The following is a 23,948-nucleotide window of genomic DNA, read 5'->3' as shown; positions in this document are numbered from 1 at the left end:
GGGGGTGGGGAGCTGTTTAGCAAGCATACTCATCTTAAATATGAAAATAATAAAAAATTATGTTCAGAGTCATTTCCTTACATTCCTTCTCAAAAGAATCTCACCCTTTTGATGGGAAAAGTTCTCTTCAGTTTTTACAATGTAACATTGAGAATCCAAATGGTTTAATTCTGATGCAACATCCTCAATGATGGGTTTGCATCATCCAGTAGGGCCAGAACTTCCTTGCAGCTCTCAACTGTTGTATCTGCTTTATGTTCTGCAACATCATAATTTCATTTCCCTGTCCAAGAGTATGTCCTACGCCAACATAAAGCTCATACAAGAGATTTTATGGTGGGGATGGAAGTTAATTGGCTATTATGTTGTCTATCTACTGTCTCTGTATCTTAATATATTACAAAACTCAATGTAGATGTATATGGACATTTTGTGCATGGAACTCTTGAAGTGTATTTCGTCGAATTTATTATTTTTATCTTATTTCAGTTGACTGACTTTGTTTTCCTCTTTTACATATGGGAATTCTGAAATGCAGTGGCTGCTATTGCAATGGGTAAGAGGAAAATTCCGATTGAAAAGATTGATGACAAGAAAAAGGTGAATGTGACCTTTTCAAAGAGGCGTAAGGGTCTTTTTGGCAAAGCTTTGAACACCAGTGGCCTTTGCAATGCCAAGATTGCCATGGTTGTCTTCTCCCCTGCAGGAAACCCTTACACTTTCGTCACCCTGACCTCCTCTGTTGATGATGTTATTGATCAATACCTCAATAACATACCCTTCAAAGAAATCACGGAGGTTGAATGGGAAGGAAAAAAGGACAGGGAACAGTTGAATCAATGTTCCTGTGAGGGAAAGAAGGTGGGTTTCTGGGGGGATTTGGTTGATGTTGATAAATACAGATCTTTGGAGGAGTTGCAGATTTTGAGAAGCTCTTTGGAGAGTCTGAGGGAAAGTGTATGCCAGAAGTTGGATAATGCTCATGCTGAACAGTTGCTAGGAGTTGAGGATGAGAATAGGGATGTTGCAGCCTCTGATTTTCTTACTGGCTTGTCATCTTGTCCTTTGTATTCTACTGATGAGAGCAAGGATGATGCAGCCTCTGATTTTGTTACTGACCTATCATCTTGTCTTTTGTCTTCTGCTGATGAGGATGTTGGTACTGTTTTTGCCACTGTTGATGATGAAAGCTGTGTTGACTGGATAGTTTCAGATGACAGTGAGGGTCTCTTTGATCATATTTTTTATGATAATAGTGATAGTGCCACAATTTCTGACTTCATCAGTGATAAAGCTACTTATCCTATGTCTGGTGCTGATGAAGATGATTGGATAGCTGCAGATGACAGTGAAGCTTTCTTTGATCATCTTTTTGATGATAATAGTGCTGGTGCCACAAATTCTGCCTTCATCAGTGGTAAAACTGCTTATCCTATGTCTGATGCTGATGAAGATGATTGTATAGTTGCAGATGACAGTGCAGATTTCTTTGATCATCTTTTTGATGATAATAGTGCTGGTGCCTTAACTTTTGACTTCATCGGTGATAAAGCTACTTATCCTATGTCTGGTGTTGATGGAGATGCTATCAAGGGTCTTTCCACCAATGATGATAAAAGCTACGGCAATGAGACAGTTCAAGACAACAGTTCATATTTCTTTGAGAAGATTTTGTCCTTTTGGTCCTAGCTTTTGCAATTATTAGACCCAACTTTATTATCTGGTTTAAGATTCTTCTTTTGGAAGGGGCTTTTGATTATTTGGTTACTAGTTTGTTTTTTCTTGAATGGTTGCATTTCCAGCCATGCTCTGCCATTCTGCCACCCAATTGGGTATTTGTATCTAGACTAGTTTTGATACCTCTCTTTACAAGCTTCTACCTTGTTTCAAGTTGCAATGTGGTCTTGTCTATAGTACCCCACAAAATAGATTGATGAGGGAGAGAAAGGAAATGTGTTTCACAGGGAAATGTTTTAAGTGTATGCCTTGGGTGTTCCTGGCTTGGGAATTAGCAATACCATTTATTCTCTAAATTTTTTTCTCTCCTCTTATCTACCCTTGTAGAAGTTTTGTTTTCATTTTTCTGTGATTGGAGAGAAAAGAAAGAGATATTGATGTACAAAGATATGTAAATTCACGGCTTTTAGCCATTGTTTAGTGCTTAATGAGAAATTTATTGTTTCTTTTAGCTTTTTATTAATGTTCTCATTTTTATTATAAATGATTGGAGTAGAATGTGATGAATGTGAACCCAATTGAAATAAAGATATAAGAACTAGAGGTAACTCGAGATTCAGATCGACCACGGCCCTAAGTAAAACCATTTAAGCCCATTGCCACCTCTAATTACAATCCCTTGGTCCAGCTCTGACATGACCAGGCTGTGTGGTTGAATTCATAAGATCACACATCACTAGGAAGTTCTATGGCTCTGGTAATAAAAATTGAGATGCGTAAATCACATTTAGGTCACTGTTTCCTATCCACGCTAGTGGTTTACTCATCTCATTGTCTAACTATGGATTCTGATAGGGTGATACCAAGGGATCTAGGAAGAATAGGGACACTTAAATTTTATCTCTTTATTTCTAAGCCTTCTTCATCCTGGTTTTTTTGGAATGGTTTTACGTATAAATGCTTACAGTGGTGTATTTGCGCTGGGTATGGTAAATAAATGTCACAGATTGCTCATCAGGGATCCTTCACACAGGGATTGAACTATATGAATTCTCAAGTAATGTTTTCACCTCTGTTTCTATCTCAGCATTTAGATCAAAAGTTGCTTCAAATGACTGAGTGAGCAAGTTTCCTATTTCTTACATATTTCATATGGTAAACAAATCCCCCTTTACCTGGAACTGACAAGTATTATAGAAGGTTAAAGTGCATAAACAGAAAAGTTCAACAGAACTTCCTCCAAGCCTTTTCCCAGATGCATTGCCCTTAAATGTTTACATCATTTATCATAAAGAATGGGTGAGAATTGGGTGGACTTAGACCCTAAAAAAATCATCAGTCCATAATACTTCCAAACCCAGTGTACCAACGACAAAATTTTAAGATGCTCAATTAGAAATTAGTAGAACTATCAGAATGTCTACATTGTTTTTCCCCATCTAGCAGCAGTTTCCCCAGCCCAGATTTGACAGCTATGTGGCTTCCTTTCTTGGTACTTCGGGCTGCTGCTGTAGAGGGTTCCAAGAATGGAAACAAGAAGGGAAACTTGGAGTGCTGTACAGCTGGATCGATAGTGCTAAATATGGAAACTTCTAGAGGATCCAGCTGGGGCTGATAGGCCGCATAGAGACTGATTCGATGGGTTCCAAAAGGCGAAAGCCTGGCTGCACAGCTGGCCAGGGCTGGCCCAGAATAGGTCAGATCTGGGCTGGTTCTTTGGGTGCTTTGATCCATCTACATCAATATATATCTGATATCTCCCATACCCAGCTTGGAACAACCATTAAGAACGAGAGCCTAAGCAATGCCTTAGTGAACATATCACCAAGGTGATTGCCAAAGTTAACAAATGGAGTAGAAATCTATTTCTTCATAACAAAATCCCTTAAAATATATTACGGAGGATGTAGACAATCTTGCCGAGCCTCGTAAATCTGTACTTGTGTGATTGCTTGTTCTTGTTTTCCCATTCTTTTCTGCATCATTTTAGGATTGCATTTCTACATATCCTATGTCGATATCAATGAAAGTATTAGTGGGAGAGGTGTGCAACTTCTACTCAGCAGGTATTATTCTCTAAAAGCGAGTGCAATAATCAGTTGAACGTGACATTAAAAAAGAATAGAAGGATCAGAATTAGGGGGTTTATGACTGTTATTCATACAGTTATGTATGTGTGTGTTCTTGTTGACTGCATTCATGTGCTTCTGTGTGTGTTGAGGGGGGGGGGGAGGGGAGAAGATGTTGCTAGTAGGTTGAGGACCATCATTAATATTATTTATTTGGCGTATTGTATATTGTATTATGCATGGAAATAAAAAAGTATTGTCTCATCTATCCCAGTGACATGGTTCTGTATGATACAGGTTGTACACATTCTCATTAATCTGCTCACAAGTTTTAGGACCATCATCTGTATCCGTAGATCATTGATCAGTGTGTATAGAGGACTGTGATTAGGTGGGGGCCAGGGTGAAGCCTGACCTGATTTTGAAATTAAGAACCTATCATAACAGTGACAGTAGAACCTGATTTAGCTGAGAAACACATCCCCTAATAAGGGCCAGTCAAACTGGATTCAATTCATAGAACAGAATGGAATAGGGCTGATGTCTCACCACTTAGGCAAGCAATATATCAAATTCATAATTTGATACCTGATTAGATCCATGGATTCAGCGTATCGTTAGTGAGGCAAGAACCAACTTCTGGAGGTTTCAGGTGTGCCTCTTTGTTTATCATGAATAAGGTGGTGTTTAAACTTTTTGAGCTGAGGAAGCGGCATTGGCACTTATTAAAGAAAGTGGCATTTAACTTTTTTTAAGCTGAGAATATTATAGTTCAGTAGAATGTATGATTCGATAATCCCCATTGGACAGGTTTGGACAAAAAGTATTTTGCTTAAATCTGTATGACCCTGCCCTCTTCAGGTTGTGTTTGTTCCAAGGTTGAAACAACTTTAATGGAAAATTTTCAGGTAAACAAAGCCTACAGAAAATTTCTATGCATCTAGTCATCCTTGTTTAGGGATCCAATCCACAACCACAAATCCGCAAGATCTGTTCTTTGATAAGAGGCATGCCTCTCCTGTTGGACAGAAGGCTTGGATCTGGGAGATATCACCTGATATTCTCACCATGAACTCTACAGTCAGCAATAGCAGAATTATAGCTGAAAGGAAAGTAATTGCAGCCCTTTGTATCGGGGCTGATCTGGACCAGATACATTTGCAGCCTTTAAAGCTGTTGGTTTTAATTAATGATTAAACACTGCCATGATTAAAATTTTGAACAGCAACTGGGTTAGGTCTTATCTGCCCTTCGTACTCCACATGGTATACTGTTGAAACCCATTCCTACACCACAAGGCATACCATTGAAGCCCATTCATGCTCAAATGGTGTACTTCTGCCTATTCTGGAACCAGATATTGAGTTGAATATACACATTGCTTTTTGTGATCATGACTTCGCATCCTAAAACACCCTTACCAGCATCTCCCAACTCCCACTAGTATCTGCAACTAATGCACTTAGGGGCTTACTAAATCTCCAAATGGATCTTGGCTTCGTTTCCAATTCAAGATGCTAGAATCTGGGTTAAAAGCAAGGGTTAAAGTATCGGTATCGATCGTTGTATCGATCGGTCAAAATTAAGATACGTTTTAAGGAGTATCGTATCGTATTGGGGATGCACTAAGATACGCTAAAGATACACACATAAATGGATAGAAAACATTTTTTTTTAAGCACTTTTGCATAAGAATTTTTTAAAAAATGCTATTGATAACATGTATTATGCATAAACACTAAATTGAAGGTATCACACTAAAAATTCAAGGTTTGTAATTGTCCCATAAATGTAAAATCTTTGTTCCCAACTTTGATTCCCACTTTAGTTAGAAATATGGCTAGCTGCAACTTTGGAACAAAAACTCCTCAAAAAATTGTGTTTTTCTAAAAAATTATCCATTTTGGCCATTATATGACCGTAGCGCACTATATCGGTACATATCAATACTCACCGATACGTCCCGATACTCACGATATGTACCGATCAATATATACCGATACTCATTGATATGTACCGATCAATACATACCGATACTCACCGATACGCACCGATCGATACATATCGATACTCACCGATATGTACCGATACATACTGAAACGTACATTTCACCTCAATTTTATATTTTTCATAAGGTCGTATCGGTGCATATCCTATGGTATCGGTGGTGTATTGATGCATATCGGTATGTATCGTATGATATATATCGATACGAAAGGATTTTAAAAATTTCATGTATTGTATCGGTGTGTATCGTATCGGTTGGCTAAATTTAAGATACGTATCGGAGGGTATCGTATCATCAGAGATACTTTAAACCATGGTTAAAAGTTCCCGTCTTCTAATAAGCGGCAGACAAAGACAAAGGCAAAGCCTACAAAGGCCCCTAGAATTTGATCAGATTCATTATATCAACCATTCCTATTAGACTTGCATTCTAAAAACTAATGACCTAGGACATGGTGGAGCAGTTGTCTCATTCCCCAAACCTATGATCATTGGGCATGAAGTGCTGTGCAAGCTTTAGATTTGTATGATTTTATCAATGCATAAGGCTTTACTTACATTCTGAAAACTTATGATTTGGGGACACAAATAGAGATGCTGCATGTTGACACCAACTCATGGTGTTGGACAGAGCAAAACCCTTCTCCAACGATCAACTAATACCCCGCTTTCAAATTTCTTTCAAGAGGTATGGTTCCAAATTCATATCAGGTAATTGCTCTAGTTGCTTATTTCATTCTTCCTTTCCAGGAAGTCATCTTTGTTATATATAGAAAAAAAAAGTGTGAGTATTTAGTGCAGACATCAAACTCATGTCATGTAGTGACTCTTCCATTAAATATCATAATAATGGATCTTCCACAGCATTAAACGTGAAGAGGATTACTGAGTGAAATTATCTTGAAAAATTATACCATACTGGAGGCTGGAACTTCTATGCACAGCAGTGTAAACTAATATTATAAGGAAGCCTGTGATCAGACCATATCTCATGTATGACAATCTACTTTCCATTCTCCGAATCAGATTTCTAGTACTTATGAGAGATTGGAAATATCTGTCAGGAATTGGCTCATGCGCAGGTACACCATGTCTGAGTCTACCCAACCAATTGAGCATCTGATGATACCCATATTTAGGAGTAATCCACATCCGTCCATTTCAGCTGTTGGGGTCAATTTTAACCTTTGGGAGAGATCTCTGTGATGTGGACTATCATTGAATTCATGATTTTCTTTTTTCTTGCTTCATTATGGTATTTGAATTCTCTAAATGGGTGGTTCTCATCCATGTCAAGCTATGAAAGTTAAATGCAGTATTGTGTTTGTTAAATACTTATGGATGTAAACATTTGAATTCCTCACCAGAGTTTATATTTTTCTTTTATAGCTATTTCACTTTTCATATACAGAAGTTAATTAAATTGAATAACTGTATCAATTTACTCGTGTGGTTTTCCTTTTTGTTTAAGCCATGGGTGGTTTCTTGGGGCAGGATGAACAGATGGGCACATGTACATGACTTAAATATGTTACCAAGTGGAAAACAATCTTGGAACTTTGGAAGTATGAAACTCATTAGTGTTCAAAGTACAGCTGTGTGGAATTTAGTTAAACCCTCTCTCTCTCTCTCTCTCTCTCTCTCTCTCTCTCTCTCTCTCTCTCTCTCTTAAACCTTGCATTTTGTTTATGATGCATTTATACCAGGCATAATTCATGCAAGAGAGCTTGATACTTGAAAACACTAAGTTAAACCTGAGAGTATGTGAGGCTGAAATATCTCTTACCTCAGTTCTGGTTTGAACAGATCCCTTTCAGCCTTTGAATTAGCTCCTATTACCATTATTGATGATGGAACCTTCTCTGCACTCGGCCGACAGAGATGGCAGGGAAGGGCATGTCATGGAGGCAGCAAAAACAATACATCCATGCTGGTCAGTATTGTATTTGAAACAGGTATGCAATTATGAAATTATTTGCAGTCTTTAGACGTGCATCGTTATGAAGTTAGTATAGCTGGTATTGATCAAGTATGTGTTAAGTTTGTTTCGAATTCTTGACCCGTTTTGAAGATTGACCCGATCCGACATATTTTGTTGGGGACCCAAATGGGGAATTTTCTGAGACCTGTGATGGAAGCAGAGGGGTTGGGCTGATAGGATCGACCGCGACCCAATGGGTCGACTAGCGATTTGGAGTATATATAATGTAATGTTGCTTATTGAGAAAGTTAATGTATTTTGGGGTTTTTCGAGTAGGGTTTCAAGGCGAGTTTTTCCTTGCCGCTGCTAGGGTGTAATCTCTCTTTTGCATAGTGATCTTCTTCTTCGCCTGAGGACATAGCACACCACTCTGGTGTGTAAACCTCGTTAGATCTCTGTGTCATACGGATCTATTGTCTCTTTATTATTCGTGTTTCTTGGTGTTTGATCTTACAATATGCTATTTACCAGGGAAGCTCCTTCGATCTATGTTGACATCTTCTTCAGGGAAGCAACTGCTCAATTCCCCAGGGCAACTCAGATGGGCAGAGGACGAGTGAGTTTCTTTTGAACCCTTAGGCCATCTCAGTGTGGTTCCTTGCCTGAAAGAAATGTATACTTAAGTGAGTCATTGATGCTAAAAATAAGGAATTGAAAGATAAAGACGGAACGTGGGTCAGTTCATTTTTGCTTCTCACTAAATAAAGGAACAGAATTCATTTTTTCTTTGTCATATTTTTTATGACATAACTATATATGATTCCCTATTCAATAGATCAAAGGTAAGTTTGCAGTGGAAGTGCAAGTAAGCTGGAGTGCTGAAATTTTCTTTAGCCAATGGACTTCATTTTTGATCTGTTACAGGTTACTCTGTAGCTTTTCATAATGGTGAATTCAACATCTCTTTCACCTCAAGTCTTAGATATGAAGATGATTGTCCAGTAGTCTACATGAAGAGATAAGTGAATTTAAGTTTGAAAATACGTAGATCTGTATTAGGATGTATTGGCAATGGAAAAATCTAATAGATAGCTCATGTTTTTAATAATTATTAATCTTACTATTCCATCTTTACAGGTACATGTTGAGATTCAATCCATTAAAATGAACAATATTGAGAGGAATTTTACAACTCAGTGTTCAGTTTGGGATCATAAAGCTTATCGTGGGAGCACAACAGAAGCATTATTCAAAGTTGAGAGATGGATTTTGTTTCTTTTTTAGGAAGCCATGTAACAAAAGTTAAGTGATTTTGAGATGGTAGTAAACAGCCTCTAATATCAACTTAAACCCTTCATTTTTCTCTCTTATCTTTTAGGGGTTGTTTCCCTAAGCCATTGTACATAAAAAAAGTGAGATAAGTGCAACTTAGATGCTTTCTCTAGTTCAAGTAATTTTGGTCAAAATTTTGAAATCAAAGGCAAAAAATGATGGAGTATGATTCACAAATGGGATGCTATGGTCGTTTAAGGTATACTAGTGATATTTTTATTTTGAATAAGGTTAGTTTGATCAAATCAGGAAAATTTGGTAATCTTAATCAAACATGTGCATTTTTTTTTTTTTTTTTTTTTTTTTTTTTTTTTTTTTTTTTTTTTTTTTTTTTTGTCAACGTTATGATATGTTGTTCAATTTTGATAAAAATGAACAACAATTAGGTATATCAAGGTGCAATATAGACATCTTGGTCAAATTTGTGAAAATTATGTCAATGATGATATTAGAATTATTTTTGTGAGATTTTTCAACTTTGGCATCTATTGTTAAAAAATTGGATACTATGTTCCTTCAGGGCATACTAGTGATAAATCTGGATAAGGATAATTTGATCAAATCAATCAATTTTGGTCCAACTGAATAAAATTTATGCATATTTAAGTGTAGTTTGGATTGTGGACATCTTGGTCAAATTTGTGGAAATTTGGTCAAATTATATGACAAACTTTTGTGATTTTGTTGAAACACTGGATGTTAATGGTTTATAGTTTTATGGTTTTAGAGTTTAGGGGTTACGGTTAAAACTTTTGATAATTTGTTGAAAGTGCATCCGCTGGTTTAGCTCTCTTCCTCTCTTATTCTTTTTAGCTCCCTATCAAAAACCATCTTCACCAACTCTTTCAATTGTTGCAGTTAGTTTTGAATGTTTGAGTATTCCATGGTGGAAATTGATAAGATATGATGTATCTATACTGAAACATTTTACTGGGGATGGATCTGTCCCTGAAGTTTGTTATTTTAAAATAGTCTGCTTGATCTACAAAACATTTTTAGTGGGACTGATTTATCTTTCTACTCCAATATTGTGTCCATTTATTTCCCTTTCCACTTTCATCGGTAATAATGTGTTATTACGATGGTTCAAAAACTCAGCGATATCTTGTCAAAATCTCAGATTTTTTATTTTTACTGAAATGAAATGGCATACAAACACATATAGGGTACATAAATTCAATCATTTCGTTTCGCAATTCAGCTCATTTCAGCCCCCCCCCCAAAAAAAAAAAAGGAGACACTACTAGAGAAGATGATTCTCTTTTTTTCTTTTTTTTTTTGGAGGTGGGGTTTGGGTGTCTCTCTCCCTTCCTATGAAAATGACCTCCGTGTCCCTTGAATCCTGGCACCATCATTAGTTGAGCCACTAATTCTAGGATAGCTAACAGCATGTCTTACTTTCTTCTTCTTTTTTTTTTTTTTTTTTTTTCATTCCTTCTTACTTTTCTTTATCTACCTTTCTGTCTCCCCAATGAGACTTAATTTACAGCTAAAATAGGAAAATTGAAAATTAATTGAGCGCCCAATTAGTGACTCAAGGGCTGGGATACGTGGGTACGGAGAAAGTTTGAGGGAGAGAGAAGGTGATGCTTATGGCACAAGGTGAAGATATGAGAGTCAAATTTTTTCTCTTGCTTGACCCGACCTATGATCAAGTTTCATAGACACTTCCTATAGTAAGTCCACTATGCATTAACAGTGAGTGTAGACTTCCACCTCCAGAAATCTTCATTTATAAGGCTTGTTGGAACCTCTCATAAGGCTGCTGCTTCTATGTCGATGGTACTTGCCTTCTAGTCTTCGGAGTAGAAAACACTGTATTAAATGCCGTAAACACACCAAAGAGGTTACCGATGCATTATCTACTCCAGTGAGTAAACGATGTTATTTTTCTGGGAAGCTTCATTAGAAGTGATATTAATCATATGTTATGCCTTTGGAGATGCCACTCAAATGCATCAATCAAATTATTTTGTTGATTTTTTTTTTCTTTTGTATTGAGATGTATTTTCTTCCAACTGGAACTCAAACCTGATCAAACTCCTCTGGAACTAAAATTTCCTTTCAAAGTTTTAGTTTTGGGTTGATTCAATACTAGATCAAAACCAATTCAAACTGATCGAAATGGGACCAAACCGATTGATTAACACTCTTACATTCATACATGTTTAGTCGCAGCATATTGTATAAAGGGTAACTAGATCTAGATCTAGTTGCCCTGGTAGTGTGGCCCATACACCAGCGTGGGGCGAATGAAAATGCATACATCACATCAACATGGATGTAATTTTTTTTGTATTTCATGAGAACAGAGTGATAATTTGGCGTGTTCCTGTGTCTGGGAGCAAGTTTGTTTCGCCTTCCCTTTTTATGTGAGATTAATGACAACTATGGTTAGGAATCCTTTCATAAGGGTACGATATTAATTTTGAAAACAAAGATACTAATACTTCCCCTTCTGTGCTATATGTCCATGGAAAAACTTTTGCTTCATTGCAAGTGAAGGAAATCAACGATCAACAAAGTTGGCCCTCTTACTGTATAAAATCGTTCATACACTTAGAGTTCCGAGGGAGATTAAGTTAGAATCTCTTCACCATGGGTGAAGGGAAACTAGGTCCTACGTCCACTAAAATTAAGCAATAGTAGAAGTTTATTTATTTATTTGGGGGTGAAAAGCAACAATAGAAGTATTTTCCTTAACGGGTTGCTTAGGAAATATTTACACAAAAGAAAATATATGTTCACTGAGTTTGAGCACCAAGAAAGATCACATGGTAGCTATAGCCATAATGCCTGAAAGCCTTTTTCCAGAATACTTGTGCTTAGGCCCATCTTTATTGTAACTTGTAACCATAGTTTTAGTGCAAAGTATCGGAAAGGGTATTGACTAGTTCGAATTTCGATATAGTATTTATATCTGTCCATTTTAATTTTTTTCTCTAAAAAAATACCGAAATTCTATTGTATTTTACCTATTTTACCCTCTGTTTATACCGTATCATCTATCCAATACCTATCCTAAAACTCTGGTTGTAAGTACCTTAATAGTGATATTGAATATTTTAATAGGAAAATATAATTATAATTAGGGTTAGTAAAACAGGTATAACCTTGCGTTTTTTTCCCTTTAATATAATATACTTTTACAAGAAGGGTGAATTCTATCATTTCATGTGTCTAACTAAAAAATATGCAAACTTGACAAGGACATAATGACTAATCATTTTCAAATTATTTGAAAACCCTTATTTACCTCATCTTAAATAAGTTTTAGAAAGAAGACCAGGAATAGTCAGATTTTAAAAATCAGATCGGATCGATCAATTCAGGTCGAGACCAATTCATCTGAGCCAAATTGTACTTATCCTATACAGAGACTAGATTATAAAGTTATTTTATTCAATTTCCATCGATTCGAATTGAAATTGGCTAGGACTAATCTTAAAATCCTAGGAACAATCGAAACAAGATTATAACTTCTGATAAGTTGCATTTTATTTGGAGGGGGTGGTGAGTAGAGTAAACAAAAGAAAATATAAAAGGAAAAAGTGTGAATTCAAAATCATAGTACAATCAAAATATGTTTTGCTATAATTTGATGATGAAAAAAAAATCACATGAATGCAAAATATATATACTCTATTATATGGTATTCATATTTCCTAGTATGATAAAAATTCAAAATAAAGAATAAAAGTACAACAAAATTAAAAAAATTATATGACTTAGTTTCAGTGTGTGTGTTTTGTTTTTTGTTTTCTTTTTTTCCCGGAACTTATAATTAAATTTCCATAATTTAATAAAAAAATTCAAGAGATGGAGATACCACGTGAACAATTAAAAATAGAGAAATCGAAGAAGGGTATTATTGGAAATAGGCGATTAGAAGGGAAAGCGGGAAAGGACACACTTGAACAATTGAAAAAGGGGAAACCGAAGAGGGGTATTATCGTAAATATACTAGAAGGGAAAGAGGGAAAGGAAAGAAATAAAACGTGGGGGCATAAGACCGTTGCCCAGATCCTGAATTCCCCGCTCCCGCTCTCGTTTCCACCGACTTTCTTCAGTCTGAGATAAGATCGTTGCAGATTTCAAGTTCCAAGATACCTCCTCTTCTCTGCTCCCTCTCGTATCCCAAATTCCAATTCTCTCTCTCGGCTGAAAGCTTTCTTTCTGTGTGTTTCTTGACGGGCGATCTCATTCGCTTGGTGTGCAATTTCTTGGCCGGGCGACCTCAATTGAGCGGGCGATTTCAATCTCTCAGCAAGATTGTTCTTTCTGAAGCATTCGACCCATATCAGCTTTGCAGGTATGTCTCTCTCTCTCTCTCTCTCTCTCTCTCTCTCTCTCTCTGTGTTTGTGTATGTGTGTGACCAATTCTTGAAACCCGCCTATGTTCCATGCGATTGAGGAAATTCGGATTACTTTTCTGAAAAGATTCATTGGAAGTGATGATCATATGTCATCTCTATGGAGATGCTACTCAAGTGCATCGATCAGATTATTCTGCGCTTCTTTTTTTTTTTTATTGATAGATATCAGATTAATTCTGTTGACTATTATTTTTTCCTTTAAGATATATTACTTTTCCAAATGGAACTCAAATAACCTAATTTTCCGCCCTATCTTTTGATTTTCCTTTCCAATCACAGGATTTATGTTCTGTCCATGTAATATTTTCTTATTAATAGCAACACTTCTTTTGTTTTTCGTTTGTTTGTTTGTTTGTTTTTTTCATTTTATTTCATAAATTCTGGTGTTCAAAATGTGAAATCGGTTGAATAAGACCCTGCTCAGCTGTTAGTTCCTAATTTCAAACTAACAAGCCTTACTTCCTATGTGTTTGGCCAGAATAATTTATGTAAAACAATGATTCATGGGTTCAGGCCATGATTTACATAAGGGCAACTAAATGCCTTCACTGATTACTTTTTTGGGGGCCGGGGGCTTTGGAAAATTTTCCACTGTGAGATTGAAAACTCACAGGGTTTTAAACGATCATACCAAAGAAGCAAATTTTCTTCAAAGAGATTGAAAATTCAGATTGACGGACGAGAAAAATGTCAGTATTACAGTTTACATGGTTTTAAATGATCATACCAAAAAATAGCAATAACAACAACAATAACAATAGTAATAATAATCAAGATTTTTATTTAATAAAATAAAATACTGAAAGTCAGCAAGGAATTTTTAAATCTTGGCACCACAAGTAAGCATTACTCATGCTGCTGCTTCTTGATATAGCATGGAATTTTAGATGGAATGCAATTCCAGAATGTTTGAAGAGCAATACTAGATTCTCAATGATCTTAGGGATTATTGGTTGTTGGTGCTAATGTCAAAGGTTTAATTTTGGTTGAGTTTCAGCTATAGTTGTTTTGGACAAATATTTGAGACTTTTATCTGGATGTAGTCTGCACTTGGCTTTGCTATGCTTTCTTGTTTATGTCTATGGCTATTAGTTCTGATGTGGCCCTATGGACACAAATCTGGTTTTTGTTTTTTCAACTCCTTATAAATTCCAAACCCAGTTCCCCCCTCCCCAAAAAAACAATCTGGTCCCAGAGGATCCATTTCTCCATCATATGCGGATTCATATTAAAAAATAAGTGAATGAATTCCCCTGCCCCCTCCCCCTTCTCCTTTTGTAGGTAAAACATGGGCAGGATAACAGAACATATTAGCAAGTTCACAAACACGAAACAAGCATGAAAAAATTCACCTTTTCATTTGAATGAAGTTCGCATTGAAATAAATGTCAAGGGTGCAGTACCGGCAGCTTACATATAGAAGATCAAATCAGCATTAAGAAATTTGTGAAGTATGATCAAAACCTCTTCTCTTTTCTTTTCTTTTATTTTTTTTTTTTTTTGGTGGGGGGGGGGTGGGGGGTGGGGAGCTGTTTAGCAAGCATACTCATCTTAAATATGAAAATAATAAAAAATTATGTTCAGAGTCATTTCCTTACATTCCTTCTCAAAAGAATCTCACCCTTTTGATGGGAAAAGTTCTCTTCAGTTTTTACAATGTAACATTGAGAATCCAAATGGTTTAATTCTGATGCAACATCCTCAATGATGGGTTTGCATCATCCAGTAGGGCCAGAACTTCCTTGCAGCTCTCAACTGTTGTATCTGCTTTATGTTCTGCAACATCATAATTTCATTTCCCTGTCCAAGAGTATGTCCTACGCCAACATAAATCTCATACAAGAGATTTTATGGTGGGGATGGAAGTTAATTGGTTATTATGTTGTCTATCTACTGTCTCTGTATCTTAATATAATACAAAACTCTATGTAGATGTATATGGACATTTTGTGCATGGAACTCTTGAAGTGTATTTCGTCGAATTTATTATTTTTATCTTATTTCAGTTGACTGACTTTGTTTTCCTCTTTTACATATGGGAATTCTGAAATGCAGTGGCTGCTATTGCAATGGGTAAGAGGAAAATTCCGATTGAAAAGATTGATGACAAGAAAAAGGTGAATGTGACCTTTTCAAAGAGGCGTAAGGGTCTTTTTGGCAAAGCTTTGAACACCAGTGGCCTTTGCAATGCCAAGATTGCCATGGTTGTCTTCTCCCCTGCAGGAAACCCTTACACTTTCGTCACCCCGACCTCCTCTGTTGATGATGTTATTGATCAATACCTCAATAACATACCCTTCAAAGAAATCACGGAGGTTGAATGGGAAGGAAAAAAGGACAGGGAACAGTTGAATCAATGTTCCTGTGAGGGAAAGAAGGTGGGTTTCTGGGGGGATTTGGTTGATGTTGATAAATACAGATCTTTGGAGGAGTTGCAGATTTTGAGAAGCTCTTTGGAGAGTCTGAGGGAAAGTGTATGCCAGAAGTTGGATAATGCTCATGCTGAACAGTTGCTAGGAGTTGAGGATGAGAATAGGGATGTTGCAGCCTCTGATTTTCTTACTGGCTTGTCATCTTGTCCTTTGTATTCTACTGATGAGAGCAAGGATGATGCAGCCTCTGATTTTGTTACTGACCTATCATCTTGTCTTTTGTCTTCTGCTGATGAGGATGCTGGTACTGTTTTTGCCACTGTTGATGATGAAAGCTGTGTTGACTGGATAGTTTCAGATGACAGTGAGGGTCTCTTTGATCATATTTTTTATGATAATAGTGATAGTGCCACAATTTCTGACTTCATCAGTGATAAAGCTACTTATCCTATGTCTGGTGCTGATGAAGATGATTGGATAGCTGCGGATGACAGTGAAGCTTTCTTTGATCATCTTTTTGATGATAATAGTGCTGGTGCCACAAATTCTGCCTTCATCAGTGGTAAAACTGCTTATCCTATGTCTGATGCTGATGAAGATGATTGTATAGTTGCAGATGACAGTGCAGATTTCTTTGATCATCTTTTTGATGATAATAGTGCTGGTGCCATAACTTTTGACTTCATCGGTGATAAAGCTACTTATCCTATGTCTGGTGTTGATGGAGATGCTATCAAGGGTCTTTCCACGAATGATGATAAAAGCTACGGCAATGAGACAGTTCAAGACAATAGTTCTTATTTCTTTGAGAAGATTTTGTCCTTTTGGTCCTAGCTTTTGCAATTATTAGACCCAACTTTATTATCTGGTTTAAGATTCTTCTTTTGGAAGGGGCTTTTGATTATTTGGTTACTAGTTTGTTTTTTCTTGAATGGTTGCATTTCCGGCCATGCTCTGCCTTTCCACCACCCAACTTTTTTTTCTAATTTTTTCCTCCCCTCTTCCCTTGTGATAGTTTTGCTCATTTTTTGCTGCAATTGATGAGGGAGAGAAAGGAAATGTGTTTCACAGGGAAATGTTTTAAGTGTATGCCTTGGGCATTCCTGGCTTGGGAATTAGCAATACCATTTATTCTCTAAATTTTTTTTCTCTCCTCTTATCTACCCTTGTAGAAGTTTTGTTTTCATTTTTCTATGATTGGAGAGAAAGACAGAGATATTGATGTACAAAGATATGTAAATTCATGGCTTTTAGCCATTGTTTAGTGCTTAATGGGAAATTTAATGTTTCTTTTAGCTTTTTATTAATGTTCTCATTTTTATTATAAATGATTAGAGTAGAATGTGATGAATGTGAACCCAATTGAAATAAAGATAAAGGAACTAGTGGTTAAAGTAGGTTCAGTAACAGGTCCAATTTGCCTGGAAAACCTTGTTTTGTCAGGTCTGTGGTAATGTAATATGTCCTGGGACTAGTCAACCCAAAACTGAAAAATGGACAGTGGCTTTTTTTTTCTTGTTCCCTAATCTTACAATAATTCATAGGGGAGAGCTGGCAAATAAGTTCTAGTCCCTTATGTGATATCCCAGTCTAACATAATGCACAAGTGTAGGAGATGTGCAGCTAATGAAAAAGATCCCCCATCGGAAGGCCATAAGACAAGGCACTCCTAGTGATGAAGCTGTGGTGGGGAAGGTGATCAGAGAATCAAACAATCTCAAACCAAGCAACACTAATTCATAGCAATTGATTTTATAATGTGTGACCTACTTTCAATTGGCATAAAAACTCTACTTAGGTTTCTTAGATCCGGTTCTTAGTTTAAAGCTTCTCATTACGTTCATAGCCCTATCTCCATAAAGTTTTCTAGTTATTTTTCTGCTATTGATTTTTTTTCTTTTTCTTGGGGGGGGGGGGGGGGGGGGGGGGGAGGGGTTCCTGTAGAGATCAACAAAGCCATATTCGGGGGTTTGATTATTGAATTTGGTGTCCCAAAATGGCTCTATTTTGGTTACTATATTGATGTATTGATAACTAGTTAAATCTAGTATATTTTTCTGATATTTCAAATGAAGAGGAATACTGCTATATTATATTATCTAGGAGAGAGTTTCTCTTTACCCAGGGTAAAGATATTCCTCGCCAATCAATGGTCATACTTTCTCCTCTTCCTCCCTTATTGTACAAAGTGCTGAAACTATTATTGAGTGTCCAAACCAACAGCAAAAGAGATTATAAGTGAAGAAAAATCTCCATATTGGGAATCTGGGACATCACTATAGCGCTCTGAACACCTTATTTGACCATTCTAAGGTTTTCAATCTAATTCCTGTTGTAAAGAGCCTTTTTTTTTTTTTTTTTTCCGATACCAAAAACTCTTGACCCCTAACATAAGCACTGATGGTGATTGTATGCGTTCTAACTCTTCGCTCAACTTAGCAGCCCCAAGATTGAAAAATATCTCTTAATATCATCTCTTAATCGTTTTTTTTGTTACTGAAAGCCTTATTAACAAGGTAGATCACAAGGGCAAAACAATGTGACACAATTTTTTTTTTCTTTTAAGAAATAAGAACAAACATAAGATATAGTGTCCCATACAAACTCCACAGCAAAAATCCTAATTCTATCATCTCTGGCCTTCACGGCCATAGCATTAACACAACATATACAGTCATCCAAAATTTCTTCCAAGTAACTGACTTAAAACATTTCAATAAACTTTCAATGTTAAAACAAAATATGAAATAGCTCTAATGGCCATTTACTTGGATCGCTTTTTGAGAAAAAACATCATCAGCTCCCTAGAGTCTGTCCTCACCTCTATGGATTCATACACCAATACTCTTCTTTCTTCAAGACCTTGGAGAAGTGTAGTTGCAATGTCACACAAACTTGGATAAATATGCTTTGGGTCACGGACTCACGTATTTCATAGCAGTATGTTTTGGCTCATTCAGTAATTTTGCACAGAGATATGACCCATGTTGTGATTTCCACCTTACAGAAGATGGGCAATGGCAATGGATTTTGTGGATGCTATGCTGAACTATTTGTGTCCACCAACAGAATTCTGAATCAACCCTTAATATGCCTTTTGTATGTTCAAGAAATTCCAATGTGCAGGCCCTCCAGATCATATATGGTTAAAATGTTAAAGAGACAAAACACCGTCGTTAACTAGAACAACCTGCAATTTTGATGAGGAGAAGCAACAATGTTCAACCACACTTATCTCAAGGGCTTCAAAAACTCCTTAAGTACATAATGTCATTTTTGTAGTTCTTCCCTGTAAGAAATGGTTTAGAGCTCAAGATTTCAATTTGACTGTTGTAGTAAATGCAGATACTATAGCACAATACCCTTCATGAACCCAAGCATCATGCACAGCAATGGAAACTTAGAGCCAAGAAATTTCCCTCTCCCATATATAGGATTTAATGACCTGGTTTCAATCCTAAAAACTTATCAATATTTATAATAAAAAAAAAAAAAATGTCCTCTGCCTTGAAGCCTTGTCCAATTCATTATATTTCACATTTATTAAAGTCAATTCCTTTTGATTCTAATATATCTGAAAAGTGCTTTCAACGTAAATGATGGAGAACTACCATCCGATTCTTAGGCTGGTCTATCTTTGAATCAAACTCGACCATGTTAGTTTAATGAGACCTGCGCCTTGCTCAGTCATGCAAACAGAGTTATCCTTATCATTAGCTAAATGTAGCAAAAATGCATAAACACCTTTTCCTCTGTTCCAGAAGGAAAGAAGCCACAGTTTAAGTCCCACTGTAAGACTTCATCAAGAAGATTAGAAACAAGCATGCATCGGATGGAACCACAGCAGCTCTCTGCATCGAAGAACTGCTTTTTTCTTTTCGATGGATAACCAAAATTCTAAAATCCATGATAAGAGAGAGGAGGTCCAGTTTCTACAACTTCTTTCTCTTCTTTTTTCTCTCACACGAACCTGCAGTCCTTCAAATTTTTTTTTAACCTCCAACAAGGTCTCTTTGAAAACCACATACAAACCACCTTCTCCTCAAACCATTCTGGATTCCCTCTTTTCTTTAGTCCTTTCTTCTCTTCAACTTTTCCACTTTGCAGTGCCAAATGAAAATATGTTAGTTTGCAAGCATTTTGCATATTAACTGTCTTCCCTCGTATGATCCTGCAGTCTTTTGAATTAAATTCTGCCTACCCAATGTAAATGCATTTTGCATAATAGTGGGTATTGGCATAACTACCATACTTCTTTTTTCTTCCATTGTTCGATATGATCAATGAGTTACCTGGGTCACTGATGCCATTTAATACAATTGAGAAAATGGTGGCTACAAAGGGGTATTTATGTCAATGCACATATTGAATTGTGACCGTAACTGATTCCCCACTTTTTAGGGGAAAAAACCTATCACCAGACATGGTGACAAATGATTTGCAACTATACCAACCATGAGCCATATGGAAGAATAATGTGGCTAAGTTTAGTTGAGTTGCATGGAAGAATAATGTAGGAATTCAGCCTTTTGATAACTAGGGAAATGGTTTGGAATGGCCATGTGTCAAATTTCAGCCTCATTCAATCATTTATCCTTTCATTTAATGCAATATCTTCCCATGTATGTCCATGCATCCCTCATAGTCCTATGCACCCACTTTGTACTAAAAATTTTTAATGGCTTGTTTTGCTACAACACCGATTTGGCTGAAACTTGACATGTGAGCAGCAGGGGTCCTTAGTGTCCACCAATTCACAAAATATTTTAACCTTATATGAGCTTCCATGTGGAAGAATGAGTTGGACCCTAAGGAAATAAATATATGTGAAAGATTGTGAACAAGTTAAGGCTTGATTTGAAGCAGAACAGGTACCAGAACAACTGTTACTCTTTATATTCATCCTGAACGAAGAATTAAGGAAATGCCATTGATTTTTGGTCAATTGATCATCTAACTGTCACTGGTAGATCATGATATTGCAACCCCATGTGATGAAATACTTTTGATTTAAGTAAAAACCCTGATGGTAATTAATAAGACTGAAGACAGAGATATCCAGGAATTCTCTCTAGTGCTTAGTTTGCAACTGTTGTAATTGCATACAATGCAACAGACCTCTTCTGCTATTGAACCAAATGGTGCTTACGGGCTAACTTTTTAATTGTTATTTTGAATTATTATTTTGGTTTGATATGCAAAAGGTATTGGAGTCAAAGAATTATATGATGAATATTATAGGTAGTCAAAATTGTACTAAAACTTGCTGTATTTCTATATATATTGACTCATCCTCATAAAAGCAGGAGCATTAGCATTTGATCATGAGTCTACAATTCTTTGTATAGTCTGTCAGAATATTATATGGTTTTCGATTTATTTGTCTGTAACCAGCGGCACAACAGTTAAGTTGCACCATTGTAACGTGTTGGTCAGTTCAAAACTTGGAAACAGACTCTTCCGCGAAGCAGGGGGTAAGGCTGCGTAACTTGCCCTTCCAGACCCTGCAACAGTGAGAGCCTCATGCACTAGGTTGCTCTTTTTTAACCAGCGGCTGTAGAAACTTCAGTCGTTGATTCTACTTTAATACATATTTATCCAAGGTTGTTTCTTAAACTTGAGTTCTTCAATCCTTACAACAACAACAACAATATCCAAAACCTTATCCCAAGTTAATGGGGCTGGCTATGTGGAGATTCCAAGCAAAGGCAAGCGCAAGGATCCATGCAAAAATATTGACGGGTTATGGCTAATTATGATAAGTGCTGACTGAGTTCTTCAATCCTTACTATCACTTTAATCCACAACCCTATTAAAAATCTTCCAATTGATTTGCTAAATAATCTATATATATTTGTTATCTTTCGATGTCCAAACCTGGCTGCCTAATATATCTTGCAATTTCCTACAAGTTTCTGTTTTTGTAGATATAGCCAGACTTGAATCTGATTTCTTCTAATAATTTTTGGTATGTAATATCATCCTGATATGAATTTGGGTTTTCTATTTGTGGTTCAGACGGGGAAATCAGAATGGTTGATTGTAAATGTTATTAGATGATAATAGGAAAGAAAATATGTATACTGTTGAGTTGTTAAAGTATGCATTTGCTTCTTGTTTTGAACATCCAAACGGCAAATGATCTAACAAAGGCCCTAGTAGACTGAGTAAACATTCTCGGAATGGATGTAGAATTAACACTACCTTCAGCAAGGATGGATGGGCATCCATTTTGAGCCAATTCAACAAAACCAAAAAGATGTCCTGAGGTTCTCAACATGGAGCAGCTCACAAATAAGTCCTAAAGAGGTAGTTGGTCTGCTTGGAAATTTCTCAAGAGTAGGAAAAATGACCAGGGTTGGTGTCCTTGAACACAAAGCCGTCGACCAACTTAGAGAGGGGTCATGGCAAGCCTTCATCAAGGTGAAAGTTTCTCACAACATGATTTATTTCTTTGACGTATATTTGTACAAGCATGGGTTGTATTAGGATGTTTAGATCTGTTGTACTATGGAGACAGAAGAGCAGAGTCAAAAAGGAGATAGCGCAAGAGTTTTGGGGCTCCAACTTATTGATTAACTTCGTATATTTTCCAACTCTTTTATAGAGTCAATAGATCCGTTGAAAAACGGCTCTTTTCCAATCAACGGAATCGCCCCCAAATTTCTCCTTCTTGTGACCGTTATCACTCTTATAACCGTTGTCACAGTAATTCCATGATGAGGCCGAATGGCCACCTCACCAACATCTCCCACTTGGCCATTCTGGCCGAATTCACATTTTCCGCTCCCATTTTTAAGAACCAACATTATGAAAAATTCCATTCATGTTTCTCAATTTCTAGGATCATGATATTTCAATTTCCGCTCCCATTTTCAAGGGCAATAAAAAAACATTGTCTGATAAGGAACTTTAGTTCGTATTCCAAACTTAGAGATCTAAGTCCACTATTTATTCCGAACATATAGTTCAAATTCCATTTACATTCCCAATTTTCAAGAATTACTTTCACATTACAGTTCCCATTTCCGAGAACATTCGTCATGACATTTCCAGGAACCATTTCCATTCCTATTTCCAAGAATTATTTCCATTCCCATTTTCAAGAAACATTTCCATTCAATTTTCCATGAATAATATTCATAAAATTTTGATCGTCATGACAAGGAACATTCAGTTCCAATTCCAGACTTAGACCGACCTAAGTCCCTTATATATTCCGAGCACTTAGTTTCAATTCTAGAATTAGATAACCCTAAGTCCGATTAAATTTACATGCTTAACATAAGCTTCCGTATGAATTCCCTTTGTGAGGGGATCGGCCCAATATCGCTCGTAGGTACATAGGTTACTTTAATTTCACCTTTTCCTACTATATCTCGAATATAGTGCCACTGCATATTTCTATATGTTTCCCCTTCGAGTTATTACGGCTTGATTATCACAAAATATTTTCACTGGTCCATTTACAAGATCCAGCCCAAATTCATTTATTTCCACTGGTCCAATTACAAGATCCTGCCCAAATTTATTACCACTGGTCTAATTACAAGATCCAGCCCAAATCCATTTAACAAACGTCTTATCTAGACTGCATGAGTACCATATTACAAGCAACATACTCAGCTTCCAGTGGGTGCCTAGCAACACACCCTTGTTTCTTGCTACGCCAAGAAACTATTGCACCTCCATATATAAACACATAACCAGAGGTGGACTTAGAGTCATCTCTATCACCTCCGAAGTCATCATCAGAGTATCCAATAACCTCAAGCTTTTCCGCTTGAAAACACAATTTCAAGTGTTTAGTTCCTTTAATATATATCATAATCCTTTTCACAGCTTCCCAAGGGGCAGATCCAGGATTACTTTGGTATCTATTTACCAAACCAACTGGAAAAGCCAAATCCGGTCGTATACACAACATCGCGTACAGAAAACTACCTACTGCCTGAGCATAAGGTACATTCAACTTTTCCTGTCCTTCTTGAGGACCACCTTTTGATAAGGTCATTCCCAATGCTATTTGAGTTACTAAGGAATTGCTATTCTGCATCCCAAATCTTTTCAACACAGGTTTCCTGACTCAAACACAATCTTCGTTATAGATGTTTCCCCATATCCTTCATTTCAAATCGATCACTGAGTTCGTACTTGGTTCTCTCCAAGTCATTTCCAACTACTCCCACTCTTC

The 23,948-nt window shown here is 36.6% G+C and overlaps 2 protein-coding genes across 3 annotated transcripts; one reads left to right on the top strand and one right to left on the bottom strand.

Moving 5' to 3' along the window:
• Positions 1–13,034: 13,034 nt before the first annotated feature.
• LOC122076228 (MADS-box transcription factor 25-like) lies at positions 13,035–17,057 on the top strand. Of its 2 annotated transcripts, none has more exons than XM_042641554.1 (2): positions 13,035–13,318; positions 15,438–17,057. In XM_042641554.1, the coding sequence occupies exon 2, from the start codon at positions 15,452–15,454 to the stop codon at positions 16,586–16,588; it is 1,137 nt and encodes a 378-aa protein (XP_042497488.1). In that variant the 5' UTR covers positions 13,035–13,318; positions 15,438–15,451; the 3' UTR covers positions 16,589–17,057. The 2 variants fall into 2 exon arrangements, with proteins under 2 accessions (XP_042497488.1, XP_042497487.1); XM_042641553.1 differs by lacking the exon at positions 13,035–13,318 and adding an exon at positions 13,350–14,833.
• A 6,279-nt stretch (positions 17,058–23,336) lies between these two features.
• On the bottom strand, positions 23,337–23,768 carry LOC122076242 (secreted RxLR effector protein 161-like). Its single transcript, XM_042641571.1, has one exon. It carries the CDS (start codon positions 23,766–23,768, stop codon positions 23,337–23,339), a length of 432 nt encoding a protein of 143 aa, XP_042497505.1.
• Positions 23,769–23,948: the final 180 nt, after the last annotated feature.

Source organism: Macadamia integrifolia, chromosome 4 (assembly GCF_013358625.1).
Source record: "Macadamia integrifolia cultivar HAES 741 chromosome 4, SCU_Mint_v3, whole genome shotgun sequence".
NCBI lineage: Eukaryota > Viridiplantae > Streptophyta > Magnoliopsida > Proteales > Proteaceae > Macadamia > Macadamia integrifolia.
This window is presented reverse-complemented; position numbering and strand designations above follow the sequence as displayed.

Excerpts from the sequence above, each read along its gene's own strand:
- LOC122076242 (XM_042641571.1), bottom strand. The coding sequence starts at position 23,768 with ATGACCTTATCAAAAGGTGGTCCTCAAGAAGGACAGGAAAAGTTGAAT.